Raw genomic sequence first — 25,914 nt, forward strand, 5'->3', positions numbered from 1 at the left:
CCACTACACCATTAAGCAACAATTACAGGATTACACTCAAAATACTAAAAAAAAAAGGATGAATATATTCACATAGAGTCGCCGGCAGAAGGCGACCATGTAATACTCACTTTCAGTCTCCTGTTTGACGGCAGTCTCTTTTCGAGGCAGTGTAGCTGGGATGCATTAAATTGCAAGCACCGAAGACAAAGATGCATTAGAAAACAGGCATTTAGCAAAGACCATGCAAATAGAGGCAAGTTAGGCACTAGTTGGAAAGAAATATGCAGGAGACTATATTAAGTGGTTACGTTTATCTTAAGCTGCAAAATGTTACATGGACAATCCAACGTACGACTCTCATAAGAAACACACAGAGGCACGTTTTGTATTAGAACATTCCAGTCATGCATGGTACAATGTAATAGGGTTATACAAATGTCAGGCATGTGAGATCTATAAGCCAAGACAAGGAAATGACTGAAGGTACACGTTGAAATGCCCGTTTATAGAACCAATGCAAATTCATTTGGAGGTACATTATATAATAAATTGATGTGTTCTTCATGAAAACTTTGTTTGCGGAGGGGGCGTGGCCTGGAGGCTGACTGGAGTGGAAGCACGAACGGGGAGCTCCGTAAAAACTAAGGTGAATTTACCCCTGTCCCCTCCCCCCCCCTGTTCCCTACGAGCACCCTAATACAGCCCCTGTATCAACGGAGGCCCCTCACAGTGGTGGACTTGTGCCGCGGAGTCGGGGAGCCGGTATACTGGCTCCTGCGGATTGCGGCCTGTCCGCCACCCTGGAGCCGGGGCCTCGATTTTGGACCAGCGCTGCCTACCACCCGGAGTGTTTGCCCCTGGAGAGCTTGTAGAGGGACCCTGTCCTAGACCCCCGTGGCCGGACCCCCTCACTTGGCGGCTAAGATCAGCGGCACTGCGGAAGGAAGGAGAGCCCGGCTGGACGCGGGTGCGGAAAGCCCAGAGTCCCGGGGGCGGCGGCCATCTTGGAGCTCGGGACCAGACGGGGGACGCGGAGGACGTGCGGCCCGGGGATCTCCCCCTTCTGACGAGGTGAGCGGCTCCCTTAGCCCAGTCTCCCAGCGAGGGTCCCCTCCTCTGAGGCCCAGCACTTGCTGCCTGCGGGCAGCCACCGCTAGCAACCCTGATTTGGGCGAAGGGCTGGACGCAGCTCCACCCCCCCGGTGAGCTTACAGTAGGGCTGGCTCTGAATCCCCCCTGGGACTATACTGTGCAGGTCTGCTTCACACGGATCACCTATCTGGATCCTCTGCACACTATTATCTTCTGGATCCTCAGCTGCAGGCTACTAACCAGAACCTGCCCAAATTACAGCCCGTTTCTGGGACCTCAGTAATAGCTTCACTTCTCACTATGTGCATTTAGATCACTTGATGAGAGGTTGTGCTGCGATTTAGTCCCAACTGCAGGGATAACTCCTGGAGGGGTTGCGGCTCCATTATTGTGAAACCTGGATCCCCGTATCATTATTATTATAATACAATACAATATAATACAATATTATACGTGCCATATACGTGTAGTTGGACATTATATATTATTGTCTTTGGCACCTTTCTCCTGACTCCTTTGTTGGTGTACCCGAAGCTGACACTTTACCCCCCTCTGGTGGCCGCTGCTGTTGTCTACTTGATTTACACTAACTGAAGCCAGGATAATTTCACAATTGGGACCTCGGTTGCTCTCTACGTAGCCGCTGCCGCTCCCTCCTCCCCCCTTCGAGTTCTTTAAAGCTTGCAATACTTGCTTTCTCACTCCCACAGGAGCCCGAGATGGAACCGTAAGTCTGCAATTTGTCCTGCCTGGGCCGCTCACCTGATACTCTATTTACAGACTGTGTCCTTTTTTTTATTTCTTTTAAACAATGGTTTTTTTATTTATTTATTTATTTATTTTTTATTTATCATTATGTCCAAAAACAAGAAAGTTGCGCAAGCCCCGACTAACTTCTTTGGGTCAAAGTCGAAGGGCCCGCAGAATCCAAACTAGCCCTCAAACTCCCCTCCTTCTCCATGCTCTTCGGAAACGGGTATCGACCCTAAGATTCAAGCGGTAATGTCGAGCCTACTGGAGGGAGTCCAATCTGCGTTTAAACAGGAACTCTCTAACGCTATAGCAGATTTCAAATCGGACCTAACAGCTCTTGGTAACCGAACGGATGCATTGGAAACAAAGACTGATGATCTCTGCCGCTCCCAACATCACCTTGACAGAGAGCTCATTAGATTGCACGAAGAAATGGAGACACTTAAAGAACGATAAGAGGACCAAGAAAATCGCTCGCGTAGGAACAACTTACGAATACGCAATGTTGCGGAATCAGTCCTCGGCCCATCACTGCCGTCATTCCTGAAAGAATTCTTCATACACCTCGCACCGGACCTCACAGACGAAGAGGGTCTCTGTGATAGGGCTCATAGAGCACTTCGTGCAAAACCTTCTCCCACTCAACCGCCCAGGGATGTTATTGTCCGTTTTCATTATTTCCGTTCAAAAGAGAAAGTCCTGTCCTCTATCCGAGACTCCCCAGAGATCCTGTTTAAAGGTATGCAGTTACAAGTCTTCCAGGATTTAGCTCCCTCGACTATCCAAAAACGACGGGACCTCCAATCGGTCACTCGGGTCCTGCGACAGCACCAGATAAGATACAGATGGGGATTCCCCTTTCAACTTCATGTTTCAGTCAACAACTCCGTCCATTCTGTTAAAACTTTGACCCAAGGGCAGGAACTACTAGCAAAGCTTGATCTCCTCCCAGTGTCATTTGCAGTCGATACGGCGACCTCATCTTCTAAATCACTTCACCCTCAGCCTCCCCTGCCTGACTGGACAAGGGTGACCCGCCAGCGCACTGTGGACAGAGATCCTCCTTGTACTGCGGGGATCCCCCCGTTGCTATTTGCCCTCACTACATCGGAGCTGTGCCTCCATGCCCCGTAAGGTGCGATGGCTGACGGAGGATCTGACCTCCATCCAAAATCCCTTGTCGTAACTGTTTTTGTAGTTACTGCTAAGTTATATTAGTTTTGACTCAAGTGGTACCCCCCTTTTTTTTTCTTTTTCTCTTTCCATATACGCTATCTACGTGATAACACATTTCTATGTCTGTCTTTCTCCCTCCTTTGTCCATTGCCCTCCCCACCACCTCCCTTCCCCTTCTGGTCATTTTCTCTCCCCCCTCCCCTTCCCCCCCCCTTTTTTTTTTTGTGTTTGTTTGTTTGTCTGGATACAATCCTACATGTTATATATTATGTTCTCTAAAGCTGTAAAGTGGCCACGGCCACATTCAATTCTCATGGCCCAGGTAGTCTAGCCTCTGTCGTATGGTACCTCAGTTACCCCCAACACTCCCTTTTTGTTGTATACATTGTTGTTTATGCAGTTCTCTTCTCCTGCGGTCCTTGAATGGGACCCACAATTTCAGGGATTTTTCCCCGTTTGGGTTCTTTCTCCTCTACGTTTTTCTTTTCCTCTTCTTTCTTGTGGCTTTTTTCTGATCCTTTCGCTTTTTCTTTCTCTCCCTCCCGAGGGGTGGCCCCCACCTGGCTCATATTGTACTTTCTTTGGTAATTTTTTGCAATATGTCGTACTCCCTTATATGAATAGCCATGTCCCTTAAAATATTTTCGGTCAATGTAAATGGCTTGAACTCTCCTAGGAAGCGTACTGTGTTTCTGAGTGCTTGCAGGCGAGAAAAAGCCGATATAGCCTTTCTCCAAGAAACACATCTCACTGGTTCCCATACCCAGCTTAGGGGTAAATGGTTTTCCCAGTCCTACTTTGCCTCGGCGGACTGTAAAAAACGTGGTGTAGCCATTTTAATTCACCGCTATATCCCGTTTATCCACTCTAGGACTGTGATGGACCCAGACGGACGGTTTCTTATGGTAACGGGTATCCTCCCTATCTGTGACTCTCACTTTGGTCTCCACATATGCTCCCAACCATGACCAATCTCAGTTTTTTAACACTCTGTCTAAACGCCTGTCCAAAGAAGCACAGGGAAGCATTATTATGGGCGGTGATTTTAATACTATCATCGACCCGCTGTAAGATAGATCCGGCCCTCCTCCTCACGCCTCCATGACGACCCTACCTCGAGCCTCCCGTACTCTCACTGCTACCTTGAAACATCACGGCCTCTGTGACACTTGGCGATCCCAACACCCCCACGCTAAAGATTTCACTCATTTCTCGGCTCCACACAAACACTACTCTAGGATCGATATGATTCATATCTCCTCTACCCTAGTACCACTGATCACTGATGCGGGTATCACGCCACTGTCATGGACGGACCATGCTGGGGTTTATCTCCTCATAGATATATACCGCACACCTCATAGGAAATATAAATGGCGTCTTGACGACTCACTTTTGCAACATCCTTCTGCTCTGGAGGAAATCGGGTTAGCAATTACACACTATTTCTCTGAAAATATGTCTCCCGACATCTCGCTTAGTGTCCTGTGTTTTAATTAGCTGGGTTCCTGCATTTCAGATCACACATTGATAAGGCCCTATTTAGAGGTAAGTCCTGTATAAATCTATAGAATGTGATAGTATTAGGGATGTTAGGGACCCATGTGATGAAGTCACCTGGCCGCGGTACATGGGCACGCATATTTGCGCAAATGTGTGCTAAGAACTTCAATTATACTCCATGTTAATTGTGAGGGTTTATTTAAAATAAGATTTTACTCACCGGTAAATCTATTTCTCGTAGTCCGTAGTGGATGCTGGGAACTCCGAAAGGACCATGGGGAATAGCGGCTCCGCAGGAGTCTGGGCACAACTAAAAGAAAGCTTTTAGACTACCTGGTGTGCACTGGCTCCTCCCACTATGACCCTCCTCCAAGCCTCAGTTAGGATACTGTGCCCGGAAGAGCTGACACAATAAGGAAGGATTTTTGAATCCCGGGTAAGACTCATACCAGCCACACCAATCACACCGTATAACACGTGATACCATATCCAGTTAACAGTATGAAACACAACTGAGCCTCTCAACAGATGGCTCATAACAATAACCCGTTAGTGGACAATAACTATGTACAATTATTGCAGACAATCCGCACTTGGGACGGGCGCCCAGCATCCACTACGGACTACGAGAAATAGATTTACCGGTGAGTAAAATCTTATTTTCTCTAACGTCCTAGTGGATGCTGGGAACTCCGAAAGGACCATGGGGATTATACCAAAGCTCCCAAACGGGCGGGAGAGTGCGGATGACTCTGCAGCACCGAATGAGAGAACTCAAGGTCCTCCTCAGCCAGGGTATCAAATTTGTAGAATTTTGCAAACGTGTTTGCCCCTGACCAAGTAGCAGCTCGGCAAAGTTGTAAAGCCGAGACCCCTCGGGCAGCCGCCCAAGATGAGCCCACCTTCCTTGTAGAATGGGCTTTAACTGATTTAGGACGCGGCAGTCCAACCGCAGAATGCGCCAGCTGAATTGTGCTACAAATCCAGCGAGCAATAGTCTGCTTAGAAGCAGGAGCACCCAGTTTGTTGGGTGCATACAGGATAAATAGCGAGTCAGTTTTCCTGACTCCAGCCGTCCTGGAAACATAAATTTTCAAGGCCCTGACTACGTCCAGCAACTTGGAATCCTCCAAGTCACTAGTAGCCGCAGGCACTACAATAGGTTGGTTCAAGTGAAAAGCTGATACCACCTTAGGGAGAAACTGGGGACGAGTCCTCAATTCTGCCCTATCCATATGGAAAATCAGATAAGGGCTTTTAAATGACAAAGCCGCCAATTCTGATACACGCCTGGCCGAAGCCAAGGCCAATAACATGACCACTTTCCACGTGAGATATTTTAGATCCACGGTCTTCAGTGGCTCAAACCAATGTGATTTTAGGAAATTCAACACCACGTTGAGATCCCAGGGTGCCACTGGAGGCACAAAAGGGGGCTGAATATGCAGCACTCCTTTTACAAATGTCTGAACTTCAGGTAGTGAAGCTAGTTCTTTTTGGAAGAAAATGGACAGAGCCGACATCTGCACCTTAATGGAGCCTAATTTTAGTCCCATAGACACTCCTGCCTGTAGGAAGTGCAGAAATCGACCCAGCTGAAACTCCTCTGTTGGGGCCTTATTGGCCTCACACCAAGCAACATATTTCCGCCATATGCGGTGATAATGTTTTACAGTTACATCTTTCCTGGCTTTAATCAGCGTAGGAATTACATCCTCCGGAATGCCCTTTTCCTTTAGGATCCGGTGTTCAACCGCCATGCCGTCAAACGCAGCCGCGGTAAGTCTTGGAACAGACAGGGCCCCTGCTGCAGCAGGTCCTGTCTGAGCGGCAGAGGCCATGGGTCCTCTGAGATCATCTCTTGAAATTCCGGGTACCACGCTCTTCTTGGCCAATCCGGAACCACGAGTATTGTCCTTACTCCTCGTTTTCTTATTATTCTCAGTACCTTTGGTATGAGAGGCAGAGGAGGGAACACATAAACCGACTGGTACACCCTCGGTGTCACTAGAGCGTCCACCGCTATCGCCTGAGGGTCCCTTGACCTGGCGCAATATCTCTCTAGTTTTTTGTTTAGGCGGGACGCCATCATGTCCACCTGTGGCCGTTCCCAGCGATTTACAATCAGTGCGAAGACTTCTGGATGAAGTCCCCACTCTCCCGGGTGGAGGTCGTGTCTGCTGAGGAAGTCTGCTTCCCAGTTGTCCACTCCCGGAATGAACACTGCTGACAGTGCTAACACGTGATTTTCCGCCCATCGGAGAATCCTTGTGGCTTCTGCCATCGCCGTCCTGCTTCTTGTGCCGCCCTGTCGGTTTACATGGGCGACTGCCGTGATGTTGTCTGACTGAATCAGTACCGGCTGGTTTTGAAGCAGGGGTTTTGCCTGACTTAGGGCATTGTAGATGGCCCTCAGTTCTAGAATATTTATGTGTAGGGAAGTCTCCTGACTCGACCATAGTCCTTGGAAGTTTCTTCCCTGTGTGACTGCCCCCCAGCCTCGAAGGCTGGCGTCCGTGGTCACCAGGACCCAGTCCTGTATGCCGAATCTGCGGCCCTCTAGAAGATGAGCCCTCTGCAGCCACCACAGCAGAGACACCCTGGTTCTTGGAGACAGGGTTATTAGCCGATGCATATGAAGATGCGATCCGGATCATTGGTCCAATAGGTCCCACTGAAAGATTCTGGCATGGAACCTGCCGAACGGAATAGCTTCGTAAGAAGCCACCATCTTTCCCAGGACTCGCGTGCAGTGATGCACCGACACCTGTTTCGGTTTCAGGAGGTTTCTGACTAGAGACGACAGCTCCATGGCTTTTTCCTCTGGGAGAAACACTTTTTTTTTCTGGACCGTGTCCAGAATCATTCCCAGGAACAGTAGACGTGTCGTCGGGACCAGCGTGGACTTTGGAATATTTAGAATCCAACCGTGCTGGTGTAGCACCTCCTGAGATAGTGTTACTCCTACCAACAACTGCTCCTTGGATCTCGCCTTTATTAGGAGATCGTCCAAGTATGGGATAATTAAACTCCCTTTTTTCGAAGGAGTATCATAATTTCCGCCATTACCTTGGTAAACACCCTCGGTGCCGTGGACAGACCAAACGGCAGCGTCTGGAATTGATAATGGCAATTCTGTACCGCAAATCTGAGGTACTCCTGGTGAGGATGGTAAATGGGGACATGCAGGTAAGCATCCTTGATGTCCAGGGATACCATGTAATCCCCCTCGTCTAGACTTGCAATAACCGCCCTGAGCGATTCCATCTTGAACTTGAATTTTTTTATGTATGTGTTCAAGGATTTCAAATTTAAAATGGGTCTCACCGAACCGTCCGGTTTCGGTACCACAAACAGTGTGGAATAGTAACCCCGTCCTTGTTGAAGTAGGGGCACCTTGACTATCACCTGCTGGGAATACAGCTTGTGAATTGCCTCTAGCACAGCCTCCCTGTCCGAGGGAGTTGTTGGCAAGGCAGATTTGAGGAAACGGCGGGGGGGACGCCTCGAATTCCAGCTTGTACCCCTGAGATACTACTTGAAAGATCCAGGGATCCACCTGTGAGCGAGCCCACTGATCGCTGAAATTTTTGAGGCAGTCCCCCACCGTACCTGGCTCCGCCTGTGGAGCCCCACCGTCATGCGGCGGACTTGGAAGAAGCGGGGGAGGACTTTTGCTCCTGGGAACTAGCTGTTTGTTGCAGCCTTTTTCCCCTACCTCTGCCTCTGGACAGAAAGGACCCGCCTTTTCCTCGCCTGTTTTTCTGGGTCCGAAAGGACTGTACCTGATAAAACGGCGCTTTTTTAGGCTGTGAGGGAACATGGGGTAAAAATGCTGACTTCCCAGCTGTTGCTGTGGAAACGAGGTCCGAGAGACCATCCCCGAATAACTCCTCACCCTTATAAGGCAAAACTTCCATGTGCCTTTTGGAATCTGCATCCCCTGTCCACTGCCGAGTCCATAAGCCTCTCCTAGCAGAAATGGACAATGCACTTATTTTAGATGCCAGCCGGCAGATCTCCCTCTGTGCATCTCTCATGTATAAGACTGAGTCTTTTATATGCTCTATAGTTAGCAGAATAGTGTCCCTGTCTAGGGTGTCAATATTTCCTGAAAGGGAATCTGACCACGCAGCGGCAGCACTGCACATCCATGCTGACGCAATAGCTGGTCGAAGTATAATGCCTGTGTGTCTATATATAGACTTCAGGATCGCCTCCTGTTTTCTATCCGCAGGCTCCTTCAGGGCGGCCGTATCCGGAGACGGAAGTGCCACCTTTTTAGACAAACGTGTGAGCGCTTTATCCACCCTAGGAGGTGTTTCCCAACGTGCCCTATCCTCTGGCGGGAAAGGGAACGCCATTAGTAATTTTTTTGAGATTATCAATCTTTTATCAGGGAAAGCCCACGCTTCTTCACACACTTCATTTAATTCATCAGATGGGGGAAAAACTACGGGTAGTTTTTTCTCCCCAAACATAATACCCTTTTTTGTGGTACCTGGGTTTATATCTGAAATGTGTAACACCTCTTTCATAGCCTCAATCATGCAGTGAATGGCCTTAGTGGGCATTAGATTAAACTCATCGTCGTCGACACTGGTATCAGTATCCGTGTCGACATCTGGGTCTGCCATCTGAGGTAGCGGGCGTTTTAGAGCCCCTGATGGCCTTTGAGACACCTGGGCAGGCACAAGCTGAGAAGCTGGCTGTCCCGCATTTGGCATGTCGTCAAATTGTTTGTGTAAGGAGTCGACACTTGCACGTAATTCCTTCCATAAAACCATCCACTCAGGTGTCTGCCCCGCAGGGGGTGACATCACTTCTACAGGCATCTGCTCCGCCTCCACATAATTTTCCTCCTCAAACATGTCGACACAGCCGTACCGACACACCGCACACACACCGGGAATGCTCTAAACAGAGGACAGGACCCCACAGAAGCCCTTTGGGGAGACAGAGAGAGAGTATGCCAGCACACACCAGAGCGCTATATACTGCAGGGACTAACTGAATTATGTCCCCTATAGCTGCTATAATATTTACTGCGCCTAAATTTAGTGCCCCCCCCTCTCTTTTTTACCCTTTTTCTGTAGTGTAGACTGCAGGGGAGAGCCAGGGAGCTTCCTTCCAGCGGAACTGTGAGGGAAAAATGGCGCCAGTGTGCTGAGGGAGATAGCTCCGCCCCTTTTTCGCGGACTATTCTCCCGCTTTTTTAAGGATTCTGGCAGGGGTAATTATCACATATATAGCCCCTGGGGCTATATATTGTGATTGTTTTGCCAGCCAAGGTGTTTTTATTGCTGCTCAGGGCGCCCCCCCCCCCAGCGCCCTGCACCCTCAGTGACTGGAGTGTGAAGTGTGTATGAGAAGCAATGGCGCACAGCTGCAGTGCTGTGCGCTACCTTGGAGAAGACAGAAGTCTTCATGCCGCCGATTTTCCGGACCTCTTCTTGCTTTTGGCTCTGTAAGGGGGACGGCGGCGCGGCTCCGGGACCGAACACCAAGGCCAGTTCCATGTGGTCGGTCCCTCTGGAGCTAATGGTGTCCAGTAGCCTAAGAAGCCCAAGCTAGCTGCAAGCAGGTAGGTTCGCTTCTTCTCCCCTTAGTCCCTCGTTGCAGTGAGCCTGTTGCCAGCAGGTCTCACTGTAAAATAAAAAACCTAAAATATACTTTCTTCTAAGAGCTCAGGAGAGCCCCTAGTGTGCATCCAGCTCGGCCGGGCACAAAAATCTAACTGAGGCTTGGAGGAGGGTCATAGTGGGAGGAGCCAGTGCACACTAGGTAGTCTAAAAGCTTTCTTTTAGTTGTGCCCAGACTCCTGCGGAGCCGCTATTCCCCATGGTCCTTTCGGAGTTCCCAGCATCCACTAGGACGTTAGAGAAATTATTTTTATTATCAGTGTTCTTAGTGCTAAGAGTGTGCATCTGCATCTCTCTTCCTCCAGCATAGTATTAGAAGCCTCAGCATGAAAGCACCTCTTGATATCTTTAGTAATAGGATGTGCAATCCAGGTTCCCCCCTTTTTGCACTATATTTGTGTATATATTGTACACTGGATGGCAAGGCTTCCTTCCTCTGGATTGGCACTCCTTCCATTCACCCTCAGGTGTTTTAATTAGCTGGGTTCCTGCATTTCAGATCACACATTGATAAGGCCCTATTTAGAGGTAAGTCCTGAATACATTTATAGAATGTGATAATATTAGGGATGTTAGGGACCCATGTGATGAAGTCACCTGGCCGCGGTACATGGGCCCGCATATTTGCGCAAATGTGTGCTAAGAACTTCAATTATACTCCACGTTAATTGTGAGGGTTTATTTAAATTATTATTATTATTATTTTTATTATCAGTGTTCTTAGTGCTAAGAGTGTGCATCTGCATCTCTCTTCCCCCAGCATAGTATTAGAAGCCTCAGCATGATAGCACCTCTTGATATCTTTAGTAATAGGATGTGCAATCCAGGTTCCCCCCTTTTTCCTGTGGGAAGATCACAAGGCCACAATTCGTGGCGCTCTGCTGGCAAAATCGTCGGCAATTAGGAAAAAAGCTGCGCTGGAGATCCGCTCACTCGAATCAGAAATAGCCACTTTACTAACTCGACATAAAGCAACTCCCGAAGCTTCTCTGCTCTCTCAGATCAACTCTCTCCAGGGCCAACTTAATACCCTTCTTTCTAACCGTGCTGCACTAATCCTCCGGAAACTCCGGCAACGCTTTTATGATAAAATGGATAGAATAGACTCCCTACTGGCCAATAAACTACGCCGGAAACAGGCGCTAGGCGCGATAGATAAGTTGTATTCCCCACAGAGGGGAACCTATACATATGACCCTGAGGTGATGGCCGAAGATTTCCGATTGTTCTATAGTTCCCTCTATAACCTGTCTGATTCGCCCCCCTCTGTCTCCTGACAGAGTTGGAGGAGTGCACTCATACTTGTCTGATACCCCCCTTCCAGCCCTATCTGACACTCAGTTAAATACCCTTAATAGTCGGATTTCGGATGAGGAGACGATAGCGGCTATACGCTCTATGCGTTCGTCAGCCGCTCCGGGACCGGATGGTTTCACGGCCCAATATTATAAACTCTTTGCGAAAGAGCTAGCTCCGCACCTCTCCACTTTATTCAATGATATTCTTGAGGGAGCCTCCTTTCTACCGGAGACAACACGGGCCGATATTGTGGTAATCCCAAAACCTGACAAAGACCCGACCAGTTGCTCAAACTATAGACTAATCTCACTACTGAACGTCGATCTAAAGATATATGCGAAAATATTAGCCAACCGTCTGGCTCCCCTACTGCCCGGTTTGATCCACCCAGATCAGGTCGGATTCATCCCTGGACGCCAGGCGTCAGACAACACTAGAAGGGCCATAGACCTAATCTACTCCATCCAAAAGCGGAAGTCTCCTTCCCTCATTCTGGCTCTTGAAGCGGAGAAGGCTTTCGACCGCATTTCGTGGTCTTTTGCCTTCGCAGTCCTTGGCAAAATGGGATTCTCTGGTAAATTTTTAGAGGGGATTAAAGCACTCTACCGCTCCCCATCGGCCCAGGTTTTGGTTAACGGTGTTTGATCCGCCAGTTTTGGAATTGCCAATGGCACCAGGCAGGGATGCCCACTTTCACCTTTAATTTTTGCACTAGTCATGGAGCCTCTGGCAGCAAAGATTCGTAATAACACTGCTATCCACGGGGTGTCTACGGGCTTATCCGAGCACAAGATTGCGTTATATGCTGATGATGTCCTGATTTCTCTCACAGATCCAGCCCAATCCCTTCCCTCTCTTTTAACTGAGATCCGTTTATATTCGCAGTTTTCCGGTTATAAAATCAACGTTGACAAAACAGAGGTCCTTGACTTTCATATCCCGGCAGCACTCAAACATGATTTACAAACTATGCTACCCTGTACCTGGTATAAAAAGAAAATCAAATACCTCGGTACGTATTTGACCCATCATCACCACCAACTTTTCCAAGCAAATTACCCCCCGCTTATTGCAAACAATCAAAGATGATTTGTTGGAGTGGTCCAATTACTTAATCTCATGGATAGGCAGAATAAATGCTGTCAAGATGAGTGTACTCCCCCGACTTTTGTATTTATTTCAGACTCTCCCGATTTATGTTCCTCCCTATGTTTTTAAGACCTTGCAACGCCGAACATCCTTTTTTATCTGGAACCGTAAACGCCCTCGCATTAGACTTAAACTACTTCAGCGCCCTTCCAGAGAGGGAGGGCTGGGTATCCCGGACTTTAGAAAATACTTCTATGCTGCGCAGCTCTCTCAGTGTGCACAATGATGCAACGAGGGCGGTGCAGGGAAGGTCTGGGTGAGGATTGAGGCAGAGGAGATGGGTCTGGCCACACTGTCCTCCCTATTATGGCTTCGCCGGAACCAGCGCCCCCGTACGGTCCTTTCACATCCCGTGGTAGGTCGTCATTAGCGACGTGGGACTTGGCAAATAGACTGTTTACTTTGGCCCCACACCCGTCCCCGCTAATTCCATTATTCCATAATCCAGCCTTCCCCCCGGGAACGTGTAGATCCTCGTATGCATCCTGGCGCTCGAGCGGTATGTTGTATATTAATGACATTACGTCTGACGCTTCCTTCCCTCAATTTGCAGATATCCGCGACGGAACAGTAATCCCTTCTTCGGACTTCTTTCGCTATCTGCAAATTAGACACTTCCACTCCACCATTACCACTATCCTTCTCAATAGAAAATTATCCCCCTTCGAATACATTAGCTGGAAACGCACCAACACTAAGGGCCTTATTTCTGATATTTATGCTTTACTTAACGACAACTCTACTTCATCCCGGGCCCCTCACGAACTGGCGTGGGAAAAGGAGCTGGGATTTACCATAGACAATGAAGACTGGGTAGATATATGGGACAATGCAACTTCCAGTTCCATATGTGTTAAAATTAAAGAAAATATCTACAAATTGCTCTACCGCTGGTATTATGTCCCTTCCCGCCTACATACTATGTTCCCCGACACCTCGGATAGATGCTGGAGGGGCTGTGCAGACGTAGGCTCGTTTATACACATCTGGTGGACCTGCCCGAAAATGTTTAAAATTTGGGGTGAGCTTATTGCCTTGCTCTCATGCCTATTCGAAACCTCCATCTCTCCTGACCCCCAATACTTTCTGCTCCCTATGACTCTCCCTACTCTTAACCGACACCAAAACAAGCTATTTTCGACATGTAGTTTCAGCTATGACATGCCAAATAGCCACGGACTGGAAGAGTCCGAATCCTTCCCCAATGCCGGTGATAATCTCCCGAATTTGGTATGTACAAAAAATGGAATACATGACCGCTGTTATTCGCAACACCTCTAAACAATTTGATAAAACATGGTCTCCCTGGCTAGCCTTACAACAGGCATCCTCCCCATTTGTAACTTGATACCGTCCATCGCTGCTCCACCAACCTCGTATCATTGGAGGCTACCCCTCTACTCCACTCTATTCCTTTTCTTTCTTTCTGACTAGACTTGCTCTTTCTCCCCTGTTTCTCTGACTCCTTCTATTTTCTCTTCGAGTATTACTTTCTTCTAAATCTCTACTACCAACTCTCTTTGACGGACGGCCACTCCGTTGCCGAGGGTAACCCTTTCAATTGTCTTAAATTCCAAAAATGGATCCAATCTGTTGATGTTACAACTCATTGCAGTTACATCTGTACTTTGCCTTCCTACTTTACCTGATATGTTTTGTTTCTTTTGTAACAATTTTGTGATCCACCCAATAAAAAGTGTTTAAAAAAAAAAGAAAACTTTGTTTGCGATGTATGTCATAACAGACCAATGTATATTTATGGTAGTCGCTATTTCAGAACCATAAGGACGGATTTTGTTCCTCAGAATACTCAATGTTCAGGATTACATTGGGTCATTAGGCAGCTACATAAGAAACAATACTCTGAGTATAGGGTAGTCTGACTTAAGGTGGAAGTAAGAGAAATCAGTTATGTTTAGTGCACAATAATGTTATTTATTTTCTCCTTTACCGTGCTTAGAGATTATTCTTGTTGGAACATTATCTGCATTAAAAAGAAATAAATGTGTTCTGTGAGGAAACCTCAGACCATGTAACTTGGATTCCCCAAGGCCACCTTAAAACCACTGAATGCCAAGCCACACACCTCCAATCAGCAAGCAAGCCTTCATCACACATTGTCAATGAAGTAATAGCGCAGAGGGCATAATATAATATAATATATTATATATATATATATATATATATATATATATATATATACATATATATATATATACACACACACACACACACACACACACACACACACATATACACACATACAGTATGTCCCATATTCAAGGATTGCAAAGCTAAAGCAATGTATTCCTTTTTAAGCCTTTTGCAAGGTCACTTGATCATACTATCATATATAAGAAGATTTATGGTAGACTTACCATGGTTTAATCTCTTTCTGCGAGGTACACTGGATTCCGCAGGGAATACATCGGGTATAGAGTTGGATCTTGATCCGAGGCAACAACAGGCTAAAGCTTTGGCTGTTCCCAGGATGCATTGCACCGCCTTCTCTATAACCTCACCTCCAGGCACTGGAGCTCAGTTTCGTTAACCAGTCCAATGCAGTAGCAGGTAAAAGACGGTAGATGTTAGTCACATAGAATCACATTCTCATGACAGGAGAAGGGACTAGCAGCTAATGCCATACGAACCCAAAGAAGGTAAGTGCGTCAGGGTGGGCGCCCTGTGGAATCCAGTGTACCTCGCAGAAAGATTTAACCATGGTAAGTCTACCATAAATCTCCTTTTCTGCAGCGGGTACACTGGGATTCCACAGGGAATACATCGGGGATGTCCTAAAGCACTTCCTAATGGAAGGGGACACATCGTAGCGGGCACAAGAACTCGGGTCCATAGGAAGCATCCTGGGAGGCGGAAGTATCAAAGGCATAGAACCTGATGAACGTGTTCACTGAGGACCACGTAGCCGCCTTGCACAATTGTTCAGCGGACGCGCCACGGCGGGCCGCCCAAGAAGGTCCAACAGACAGAGTAGAATGGGCTTTAATACCAGCAGGAGCTGGAAGACCAGCCTGTGCATACGCTTGTGCAATCACCATTCTAATCCATCTGGCTAAGGTTTGCTTATTCGCAGGCCAGCCACGTTTGCGAAAACCAAAAAGTACAAAAAGGGTATCTGACCTCGTCAGGGAGGCAGTCCTTTCTACGTAAATACGGAGAGCCCATACCACATCCCAAGACCGCTCTTTGAAAGACAAACCAGAAGAGACAAAGGCGGGAACCACAATCTCTTGGTTAAGATGAAAAGATCATACCACCTTAGGTAGATAACATGGGCGAGTTCGAAGAACTGCCCGGTCCCGGTGAAAAAATAAGATTTTACTCACCGGTAAATCTATTTCTCGTAGTCCTAAGTGGATGCTGGGACTCCGTAAGGACCATGGGGAATAGCGGCTCCGCAGGAGACTGGGCACAACTAAAGAAAGCTTTAGGACTACCTGGTGTGCACTGGTTCCTCCCACTATGACCCTCCTCCAGACCTCAGTTAGGATACTGTGCCCGGAAGAGCTGACACAATAAGGAAGGATTTTGAATCCCGGGTAAGACTAATACCAGCCACACCAATCACACCGTATAACTCGTGATACTATACCCAGTTAACAGTATGAAACATAACTGAGCCTCTCAACAGATGGCTCAACAATAACCCTTTAGTTAGGCAATAACTATAAACAAGTATTGCAGACAATCCGCACTTGGGATGGGCGCCCAGCATCCACTACGGACTACGAGAAATAGATTTACCGGTGAGTAAAATCTTATTTTCTCTAACGTCCCAAGTGGATGCTGGGACTCCGTAAGGACCATGGGGATTATACCAAAGCTCCCAAACGGGCGGGAGAGTGCGGATGACTCTGCAGCACCGAATGAGCAAACTCAAGGTCCTCCTCAGCCAGGGTATCAAACTTGTAGACTCTTGCAAAAAATTTTGAACCCGACCAAGTAACAGCTCGGCAAAGTTGTAAAGCCGAGACCCCTCGGGCAGCCGCCCAAGAAGAGCCCACTTTCCTCTTGGAATGGGCTTTTACAGATTTAGGGTGCGGCAGTCCAGCCGCAGAATGTGCAAGTTGAATCGTGCTACAGATCCAGCGAGCAATAGTCTGCTTAGAAGCAGGAGCACCCAGCTTGTTGGGTGCATACAGGATAAATAGCGAGTCAGTTTTCCTGACTCCAGCCGTCCTGGAAACATATACATTTCAGGGCCCTGACTACGTCCAGTAACTTGGAATCCTCCAAGTCCCAAGTAGCCGCAGGCACCACAATAGGTTGGTTCACATGAAAAACTGATACCACCTTAGGAAGGAATTGGGAACGAGTCCTCAATTCCGCCTTATCCATATAAAATACAGATAAGGGCTTTTGTATGACAAAGCCGCCAATTCTGATACACGCCTGGCCGACGCCAAGGCCCACAGCATGACCACTTTCCACATGAGGTATTGTAGCTCCACGGATTTAAGTGGCTCAACCCAATGCGACTTCAGGAAATCCAACACCACGTTGAGATCCCACGGTGCCACTGGAGGCACAAACGGGGGCTGACTATGCAGCACTCCCTTCACAAAAGTCTGAACTTCACGCAGTGAAGCCAGTTCTATTTTGGAAGAAAATCGATAGAGCCGAAATCTGGACCTTAATGGAACCCAATTTTAGGCCCATAGTCACCTCTGACTGTAGGAAGTGCAGAAATCGACCTAGCTGAAATTCCTCCTTTGGGGCCTTACTGGCCTCACAGCACGCAACATATTTCCGCCATATGCGGTGATAATGGTTTGCGTTCACTTCTTTCCAAGCTTTAAATAGCGTAGGGATAACTTCCTCCGGAATGCCCTTTTCCTTCAGGATCCGGCGTTCAACCGCCATGCCGTCAAACGCAGCCGCAGTACGTCTTGGAACAGACAGGCCCCCTGCTGCAGCAGGTCCTGTCTGAGCGGCAGAGGCCATGGGTCCTCTGAGATCATTTCTTGGAGTTCTGGGTACCAAGCTCTTCTTGGCCAACCCGGAACAATGAGTATAGTTCTTACTCCTCTCCTTCTTATTATTCTCATTACCCTGGGTAAGAGAGGCAGAGAAGGGAACACATACACCGACTGGTACACCCACGGTGTTACCAGAGCATCCACAGCTATCGCCTGAGGGTCCCTTGACCTGGCGCAATATCTTTGTAGCTTTTTGTTGAGGCGGGACGCCATCATGTCCACTTGTGGCCTTTCCCAACGGTGTACAATCATTTGGAAGACTTCTGGATGAAGTCCCCACTCTCCCGGGTGGAGGTCGTGTCTTCTGAGAAAGTCTGCTTCTCAGTTGTCCACTCCGGGAATGAACACTGCTGACAGTGCTAACACATGATTTTCCGCCCATCGGAGAATCCTTGTGGCTTCTGCCATCGCCATCCTGCTTCTTGTGCCGCCCTGTCGGTTTACATGAGCGACCGCCGTGATGTTGTCTGACTGGATCAGCACCGGCCGGTGTTGAAGCAGGGGTCTAGCCTGACTTAGTGCATTGTAAATGGCCCTTAGTTCCAGAATATTTATGTGTAGGGAAGTCTCCCGACTTTTCCATAGCCTTGGAAGTTTCTTCCCTGTGTGACTGCCCCCCAGCCTCGAAGGCTGGCATCCGTGGTCACCAGGACCCAGTCCTGTATGCCGAATCTGCGGCCCCCTAGAAGATGAGCACTCTGCAGCCACCACAACAGCGACACCCTGGCCCTTGGAGACGGGGTTATCCGCTGATGCATCTGAAGATGCGACCCGGACCACTTGTCCAACAGATCCCACTGGAAGATCCTTGCATGGGACCTGGCGAATGGAGTTTCTTCGTAAGAAGCTACCATCTTTCCCAGGGCACGCGTGCATTGATGCACCGACACCTGTATTTGTATTAGGAGGTCTCTGTCTAGAGACGACAACTCCTTGGACTTCTCCTCCGGGAGAAACCCTTTTTCTCCTACACTACTTCATGGCAGCCCTTACTCTTGGGATTGTATCCCATTCCTAACTTTAGACAGGGAATTTTTTTACTCACTTAGGGACCACCCACTTTGGGTATATAGCCCTGCTCCTCCCCTTCCTCCACTAGTCTTTTTCCTGTCTCCTAGCTTGACAGGGTAATGGTTTTTTTTGCTACAGGATTTACCTCTATTTCCCAGTAATACGCCTCATTGCAGCCGTACTGGAAGAGGGTGGCTCCCTGGGGAAGGCTGTGTGTGCTTGGGGCAGTCACGTAAGTCCCCGCTGTCAGCTAAAGGTGTCCGCCCGCTCTGTAATGCTGCTCCCTCCCGAACCGCTGCCTAGAGCCGTCTCCCCGGGTGCAGGTTTCCTCCGCTCGCCGCAGCGCCCCATGTCTCCGGCGGACCCGGAAGTAGCGGTGGCTGGAAGGGCAGCGCAGTGAAGGGGATGTACGGCTGGCGGGCGGAAGCGCTGTAAGGAGAGGCGGCGGCTAGCGGGCGGAAGTGCTGGAGCGGCCGTCCTGGTTAGGCTGTGGGACGGTCTGCTCAGCGCCTGTCTCTATGGTTTTGTTTTTAAAAATAAATGGCGCTGCACACCAGGAGTGATGAGAAACTCCTATGAGCTGGGCAGGATATATGTGCTTACCAGCAGGATGGAAAGAGAGCCTTCCCCCCAAAAGCCAGTCAGTGTCCAAAAGAGGTAAGTCCTCATAGAGGGCATGTTTTTCTAGATTTTCATTTTGTTTTCTGTTTTAAATTTTTTATCTGGAAAGCTTGGTTAGTGTAGGTTTTTACAATAGTATTTTTTGGTGTGATTTTGTAGTGTGTCTCCGCCTAAGAAGAGACTGTGTAAAGATAGGCAGTGTGCAGCCTGTGATAAAAATTTTTCCTCTACTGAGAAGGTGAAGTTCTGTGAGGACTGTACACAGAGTGATATTCAGCAGGCTAATCAATCCAGACAGATACAGGTGTTAAAGGACTGGATTAAGAGATCCTTTGTTACTAAGGAACAGCTGGCTGATTTGCAGGGAAATAAAAGATCTGGCTAGTATTGATTCTCAGGATGAATCAGCCTCTGGTGATTGCAATTATGTTGATTATCAGGCTTCTAGTACGGAGTCAGAGGAGAAAGAGGAGGATAGAAAATGTAACTTGGAACTTGTGGGCAGTCTCTTAAGGTGATGATGATGAGGATGTTCTGTTTGGGGACAAATCCAGAAAGAACAGGTGTTTTCCGGTTCACAAAGCATTGAAGGAGGTAGTGTCTAAGGAGTGGCAAAACATTGATAAGAGACTTGGCAATAATAAACGAGTTGATCGTATGTTCCCGATAGAGGATGAGCAATTTGTGGGCTGGTGTGCAGTGCCTAAAGTCGCATCGACTGCAGTGGCAGAAATGGTGTCCAAAACTACTATTCTGTTAGAGGACGGGGCAGTCCAGAAGGATGACATGGATAAGCGTATGGGGAGTGTAATAAAGAAATTACACATGTCCTCAGTGGGGTCTTTAAAGTCTGGTGTGGCTGTTGCGTCTGTTTCCAGAGCATTGAGAGTTTGGGGATCAGTGTTGTCCACGGATGTGGGGGAAAAGATCTCAAGACAATATTTGCGAAGAAGTCTAGGTTTCATGCTTAAAGGCATAGAGTATTTGTGTGAAGCCTCTTTGGATATGCTGGATTTTGCAGCAAAGTCCATGGCGGCAGGTGTATTGGCCAGAAAGGCCCTGTGGCTTCGGTCGTGGTCAGCAGGTATGCATTCCAAAAACCGACTGGTGCCCTTACCGTACGAGGGTTCTCTATTATTTGGCAATAAACTAGAGGCCATTATACAAAAGATGTAAGGAGGTAAATCAGCGAGGTTACCTCAAGACAGAAGAAATAGATTTCCATTTCCTTCCTCCAGACAGCAGTTAAGAAGGCAAGAAGTTATAGGCCAGGACGACCTTATACGGGGAGATATTCCTCGGGGATGAATAGGCAGCCCTTTTGTTGGGCTTAGAGGAAAGGTGGACGAAGACAATGACTATTGCAGGGTCCCAGTATCCTTTCCAGTAGGAGCCAGACTCCAGAAGTTTGTCAGTCAGTGGCAGAGTTCAATTCGGGTTACGTGGGTATTGGACGTGATATCTCAGGGAAACCGGATAGGGTTCTCCGAGGTCCCAAGAAAGGACAAATTCGTAATCTCGGAAAGACCAACTGTGAGTCTGGAATTAAGAGCCCCGGAGGACAGTTTAGAAAAACTAATCAGGGCAAAAGCAGTAGAGACTGTCCCGCCTTCAGAAAGAAAGAGCGGGTTCTATTCCAGAATATTCCTGATAAAAAAGGCGTCTGGAGACTTCAGGACTATACTAGATCGCAGACAATTTAACAAACATTTTCAGTTTACGTGCCTCCCTTGCGGTCTGAAGACGTATCCAGGGATATTTACCAAGGTCCTGTCGGCACTGGTGTCCGTGATAAGAGGATGAGGAATAGCGATCTGGTCATATCTGGACGACCTACTAGTATGTGGAGAGTCAGTTCGGAAGGTAAAGGAAGCATTGGAGGGGACGCTGCAGATCCTACAAGAGCATGGCTGGTTAATAAACTGAAAAAAAAAAAAAAAGCCAGCTAGAACCAAGGCAAAAGATCCAGTTTCTCGGAAGTACAGGTGGATACTATCAGTTATATGATAGGTATTTCGGAAGAAAGGTGCTCAAAAATTCGGGATCTGGCTTCTCTGCTAAAAGAGTGCAACAGCGTGACACTGTGCCAGGGGATGCGTCTTTGGGTATGATGGCCTCCACCATAGACGTGGTCCCTTGGGCGAGATGGCGAATGGGGGATCTTCAGCTATATATCCTAAGCTACTGTCGGAGACGTTATTCCCTGAATTATCGCATAAAGTTATGTCAAAAAGCAAGGCGCTCCCTAGACTGGTGGATGGAGACTGAACTGGTCGACAGAAAGACTGCTTTGTCAGATCATCACTATCTTATTCTAATGACAGATGCAAGTGCAGTCGGATGGGGGGCACACCTGTTGCAGCAGAACTGCCAAGGCAGGTGGAACCGGGAAGAAGAAAGACTGTCTTCAAACCACAGAGAAATGAGAGCCGTGTGGAAAGCGATGAAGTATTTCCAGGAGCAATTTCAGGGGAGACATCTCAGGATATTTTCAGACAATATAGCAGTGGCAATTGGCAAGGTATTAATGGAAGAGGTGTCAAACATACTATGTTGGCCAAAGGGTCATTTTCGAGTCCCTGTCAGCGCTGCATGTTCCAGGAGTAAACAATTCTGTTTACAATTCTTGTCTGTCGGATTTCCTCAGCAGACAAGAGGTGCTACCAGGACAATGGGAATTGAACGGCAGATTGTACAGAAATTCGGCCAGCCTCAGGTAGATCTAATGGCCACGCACATCAATGCGAAAGTTCCTCTGTTCTTCTCCCGATATCGTCTCCCAGGAGTGGCGGAGTGTATGTCTTTTCTCTCCCGTGGAGATTAAAGCTTGCATTTGTTTCCCTCCGTTTCCAATGATCGCACGTATTCTAAGAGAGATCAGGGAAGAAAGGGCGCAGATCATAATGGTTCTCCCATATTGGCCAAAGAGAGTGTGGTTTCCCTCAGTACTGAGGATGGCAGTAGGAGAACCTTGGATGTTGCCGCTAGTAACGGATCTGTTACGTCAGGGTCCATTGCTGCACCCAAAATCTACAGCAACTTCATTTGACGGCATGGAAATTGGATGGCAATTATTGAAAAACAAAGGTTTATCTGAACAAGTCGTGAGTTTGCTGATTCAGTCGAGAAAAAAGTATCCTCTAAGGTCTATTATAGAGTCTGGAAGACTTTCATTTCTTGGTCCGGCTCAAGATTTAGCCCGCAGAAGGCAGGGACGTCTCAGGTCTTACAATTCTTGTTTGATGGCTTTGAAAAGGGGCTGGCAGTGTCCACTATCAAGGTCCAGATAGCAGCTCTGAGTGTCCTGTTGGAGCGAAGATTGTCCGACGAGGGCCTAGTGAAGAAGTTCTGTCAGGCAATTAAAAGGATAAGACCTCTGATTAGGTCGGTTCTCGCTCCATGTGATTTAAATTTAGTTTTGAATTAATTAATGTTGTCCCCGTTTGAACCGTTACAGGACGTCTCAATGAAATTTCTAACTTGGAGAGTAGTGTTTTTGGTAGCCATCACCTCACCAGAAGAGTTGGAGAGCTACAGGCTCTATGGTCCGAGGAGCCCTATCTCAATTTCTTTCCGGATAGACTTGTTCTAAGAGCTAATCCAGATTTTCTGCCTAAAGTGGTGTCAGATTTCCATTTTGAATCAGGACATTGTATTAATATCATTCTACACGCATCCGCAGAATGAGGAGAGAATGCATATTTTGGATCTAATAAGAGCAATCTCAGTCTACTTGGAGAGAGTTGAGGAGTTTCGTAAAACAAAGCACCTGTTTTGTATTCAGGAGCAAGAAAGAGCGAGAAACCTACGAAACAAACCATTTTCAGATGGATTACGAGACTCCTGACGTTTTATTTACAAGCAGAATGGTCGTGAGGTTCCGGAGGAGCTAAAGGCACACTCTACCAGGGCTGTTGCAGCTTCTTGGGCTAGGAAGGCACGGCTCTCGGCGAAAGATTTATGTGCAGCAGCTGCATAGTCTTCCATACATACATTCTCTAGCCATTATGTGGTAGATGTTGTAGACGTCCATTTTGGAAAACGTATCTTTTAGGGGGCATTGAATTAAACGAGTTATGCTTTTCAGCATTAGGACAACGTCTCTTGTGTATTTATATTGCCCTCCCAATATTGAGCGTTGGTATATCCCAAGAGTAAGGGCTGCCATGAAGTAGTGTAGGAGAAAAAAGCAAATTATACTTACCGATAATTTCATTTCTCCGAGATACTTCATGGCAGCCTACAATATACCCTCCCTTGGTAAAGTCTTAATATAGCCTGGTCGCAGGAGACACTCAAAAGACTAGTGGAGGAAGGGGAGGAGCAGGGCTATATACCCAAAGTGGGTGGTCCCTAAGTGAGTAAAAAAATTCCCTGTCTAAAGTTAGGAATGGGATACAATCCCAAGAGTAAGGGCTGCCATGAAGTATCTCGGAGAAATGAAATTATCGGTAAGTATAATTTGCTTTTTTATCCTGTTCTGTGTCCAGAACCATACCCAGGAACAGTAGACGCGTCGTAGGAACCAGCTGCGACTTTGGAATATTCAGAATCCAGCCGTGCTGTTGTAGCACTTCCCGAGATAGTGCTACTCCGACGAACAACTGCTCCCTGGACCTCGCCTTTATAAGGAGATCGTCCAAGTACGGGATAATTATTTCGGCCATTACCTTGGTAAATACCTCGGTGCCGGGGACAGACCAACGGCAACGTCTGGAATTGGTAATGACAATTCTGTACCACAATTTTGAGGTACTCCTGGTGAAGAGGGTAAATAGGGACATGCAGGTAAGCATCCTTGATGTCCAGTGATACCATGAAATTCTCCAGGCTTGCAATAATCGCCCTGAGCGATTCCATTTTGAACTTGAACCTTCGTATATAAGTGTTCAAGAATTTCAATTTGAGAATGGGTCTCACCGAACCGTCTGGTTTCGGTACCACAACATTTCGGAATAGTAACCCCGGCCTTGTTGAAGGAGGGGTACCTTGATTTCACCTGCTGGAAGTACAGCTTGTGAATTGCCGCCAGTACTACCTTTCTCCGAGGGCAGCAGGCAAGGCTGATGTGAGGTAACGGCGAGGGGGAGTCGCCTCGAACTCCAGCCTGTATCCCTGTGATACTACTTGCAGAACCTAGGGATCCACCTGTGGGCAAGCCCACTGGTCCCTGAAGTTCCCGAGACGCGCCCCCACCGCACCTGTCTCCACCTGTGGAGCCCCAGCGTCATGCGGTGGACTCAGAGGAAGCGGGGGAAGATTTTTGATCCTGGGAACTGGCTGTCTGGTGCAGCCTTTTCCTTCTTCCCTTGTCTCTGTGCAGAAAGGAAGCGCCTTTGACCCGCTTGCTTTTCTGAAGCCGAAAGGACTGTACCTGAAAATACGGTGCTTTCTTAGGCTGTGAGGAAACCTGAGGTAAAAAATTTTCTTCCCAGCTGTTGCTGTGGATACGAGGTCCCAGAGACCATCCCCAAACAATTCCTCACCCTTATAAGGCAGAATCTCCATGTGCCTTTTAAAGGCAGCATCACCTGTCCACTGCCGGGTTTCTAATACCCTCCTGGCAGAATGGACATTGCATTAATTCTGGATGCCAGCTGGCAAATATCCCTCTGTGCATCCTTCATATATAAGACGACGTCTTTAATATGCTCTATGTTAGCAAAATATTATCCCTGTCTAGGGTATTAATATTATCTGACAGGTTATCAGACCACGCTGCAGCAGCACTATTTATGCCGAGGCAATTGCAGGTCTCAGTATAGAACCTGAGTGTGTACATACAGACTTCAGGATAGCCTCCTGCTTTTTATCAGCAGGCTCCTTCAAGGTGGCCGTATCCTAAGACGGCAGTGCCACCTTTTTTGACAAACGTGTGAGCGCCTTATCCACCCTATGGGATATCTCCCAACGTGACCTATCCTCTGGCGGGAAAGGGTACGCCATCAGTAACTTTTTAGAAATTACCAGTTTCTTATCGGGGGAACCAACGCTTCTTTACACACTTCATTCACTCATCTGATGGGGGAACAAAACACTGGCTGCTTTTTCTCCCCAAAAATAAAACCCCTTTTATGTGGTACTTGGGTTCATGTCAGAAATGTGTAACACATTTTTCATTGCCGAGATCATGTAACGGATGTTCCTAGTGGATTGTGTATATATCTCAACCTCGTCGACACTGGAGCCAGACTCCGTGTCGACATCTGTGTCTGCCATCTGAGGTAACGGGCGTTTTTTGAGCCCCTGATGGCCTTTGAGACGCCTGGGCAGGCGCGGGCTGAGAAGCCGGCTGTCCCACAGCTGTTACGTCATCCAGCCTTTCATGTAAGGAGTTGACATTGTCGGTTAATACCTTCCACCTATCCATCCACTCTGGTGTCGGCCCCACAGGGGGCGACATCCCATTTATCGGCCTCTGCTCCGCCTCCACGTAACCTTCCTCATCCAACATGCGACACAGCCGTACCGACACACCGCACACACACAGGGAATGCTCTGACTGAGGACCGGACCCCACAAAGTCCTTTGGGGAGACAGAGAGAGAGTATGCCAGCACACACCAGAGCGCTATATAATGCAGGGATTAACACTATAACTGAGTGATTTTTCCCCCAATAGCTGCTTGTATACATATATTGCGCCTAAATTTAGTGCCCCCCCCTCTCTCTTTAACCCTTTGAGCC

At 47.8% G+C, this 25,914-nt stretch overlaps 1 protein-coding gene across 8 annotated transcripts in view; it reads right to left on the bottom strand.

Annotated features, from left to right (window-relative positions):
• Positions 1-25,914, bottom strand: part of EXOC1 (exocyst complex component 1) — a 143,000-nt gene that overhangs the window by 46,947 nt on the left and 70,139 nt on the right. For 5 of the 8 annotated variants that reach the window (XM_063920898.1, XM_063920900.1, XM_063920896.1 and 2 more), the window contains one exon: positions 111-155. The exons of the other annotated variants lie outside the window; for them this stretch is intronic. In XM_063920898.1, the coding sequence (XP_063776968.1) occupies positions 111-155 (45 nt within the window). The remainder of the gene's footprint in view (positions 1-110; positions 156-25,914) is intronic. 8 annotated transcript variants of the gene reach the window in all.

Source organism: Pseudophryne corroboree, chromosome 1 (assembly GCF_028390025.1).
Source record: "Pseudophryne corroboree isolate aPseCor3 chromosome 1, aPseCor3.hap2, whole genome shotgun sequence".
NCBI classification, from domain to species: Eukaryota; Metazoa; Chordata; class Amphibia; order Anura; family Myobatrachidae; genus Pseudophryne; species Pseudophryne corroboree.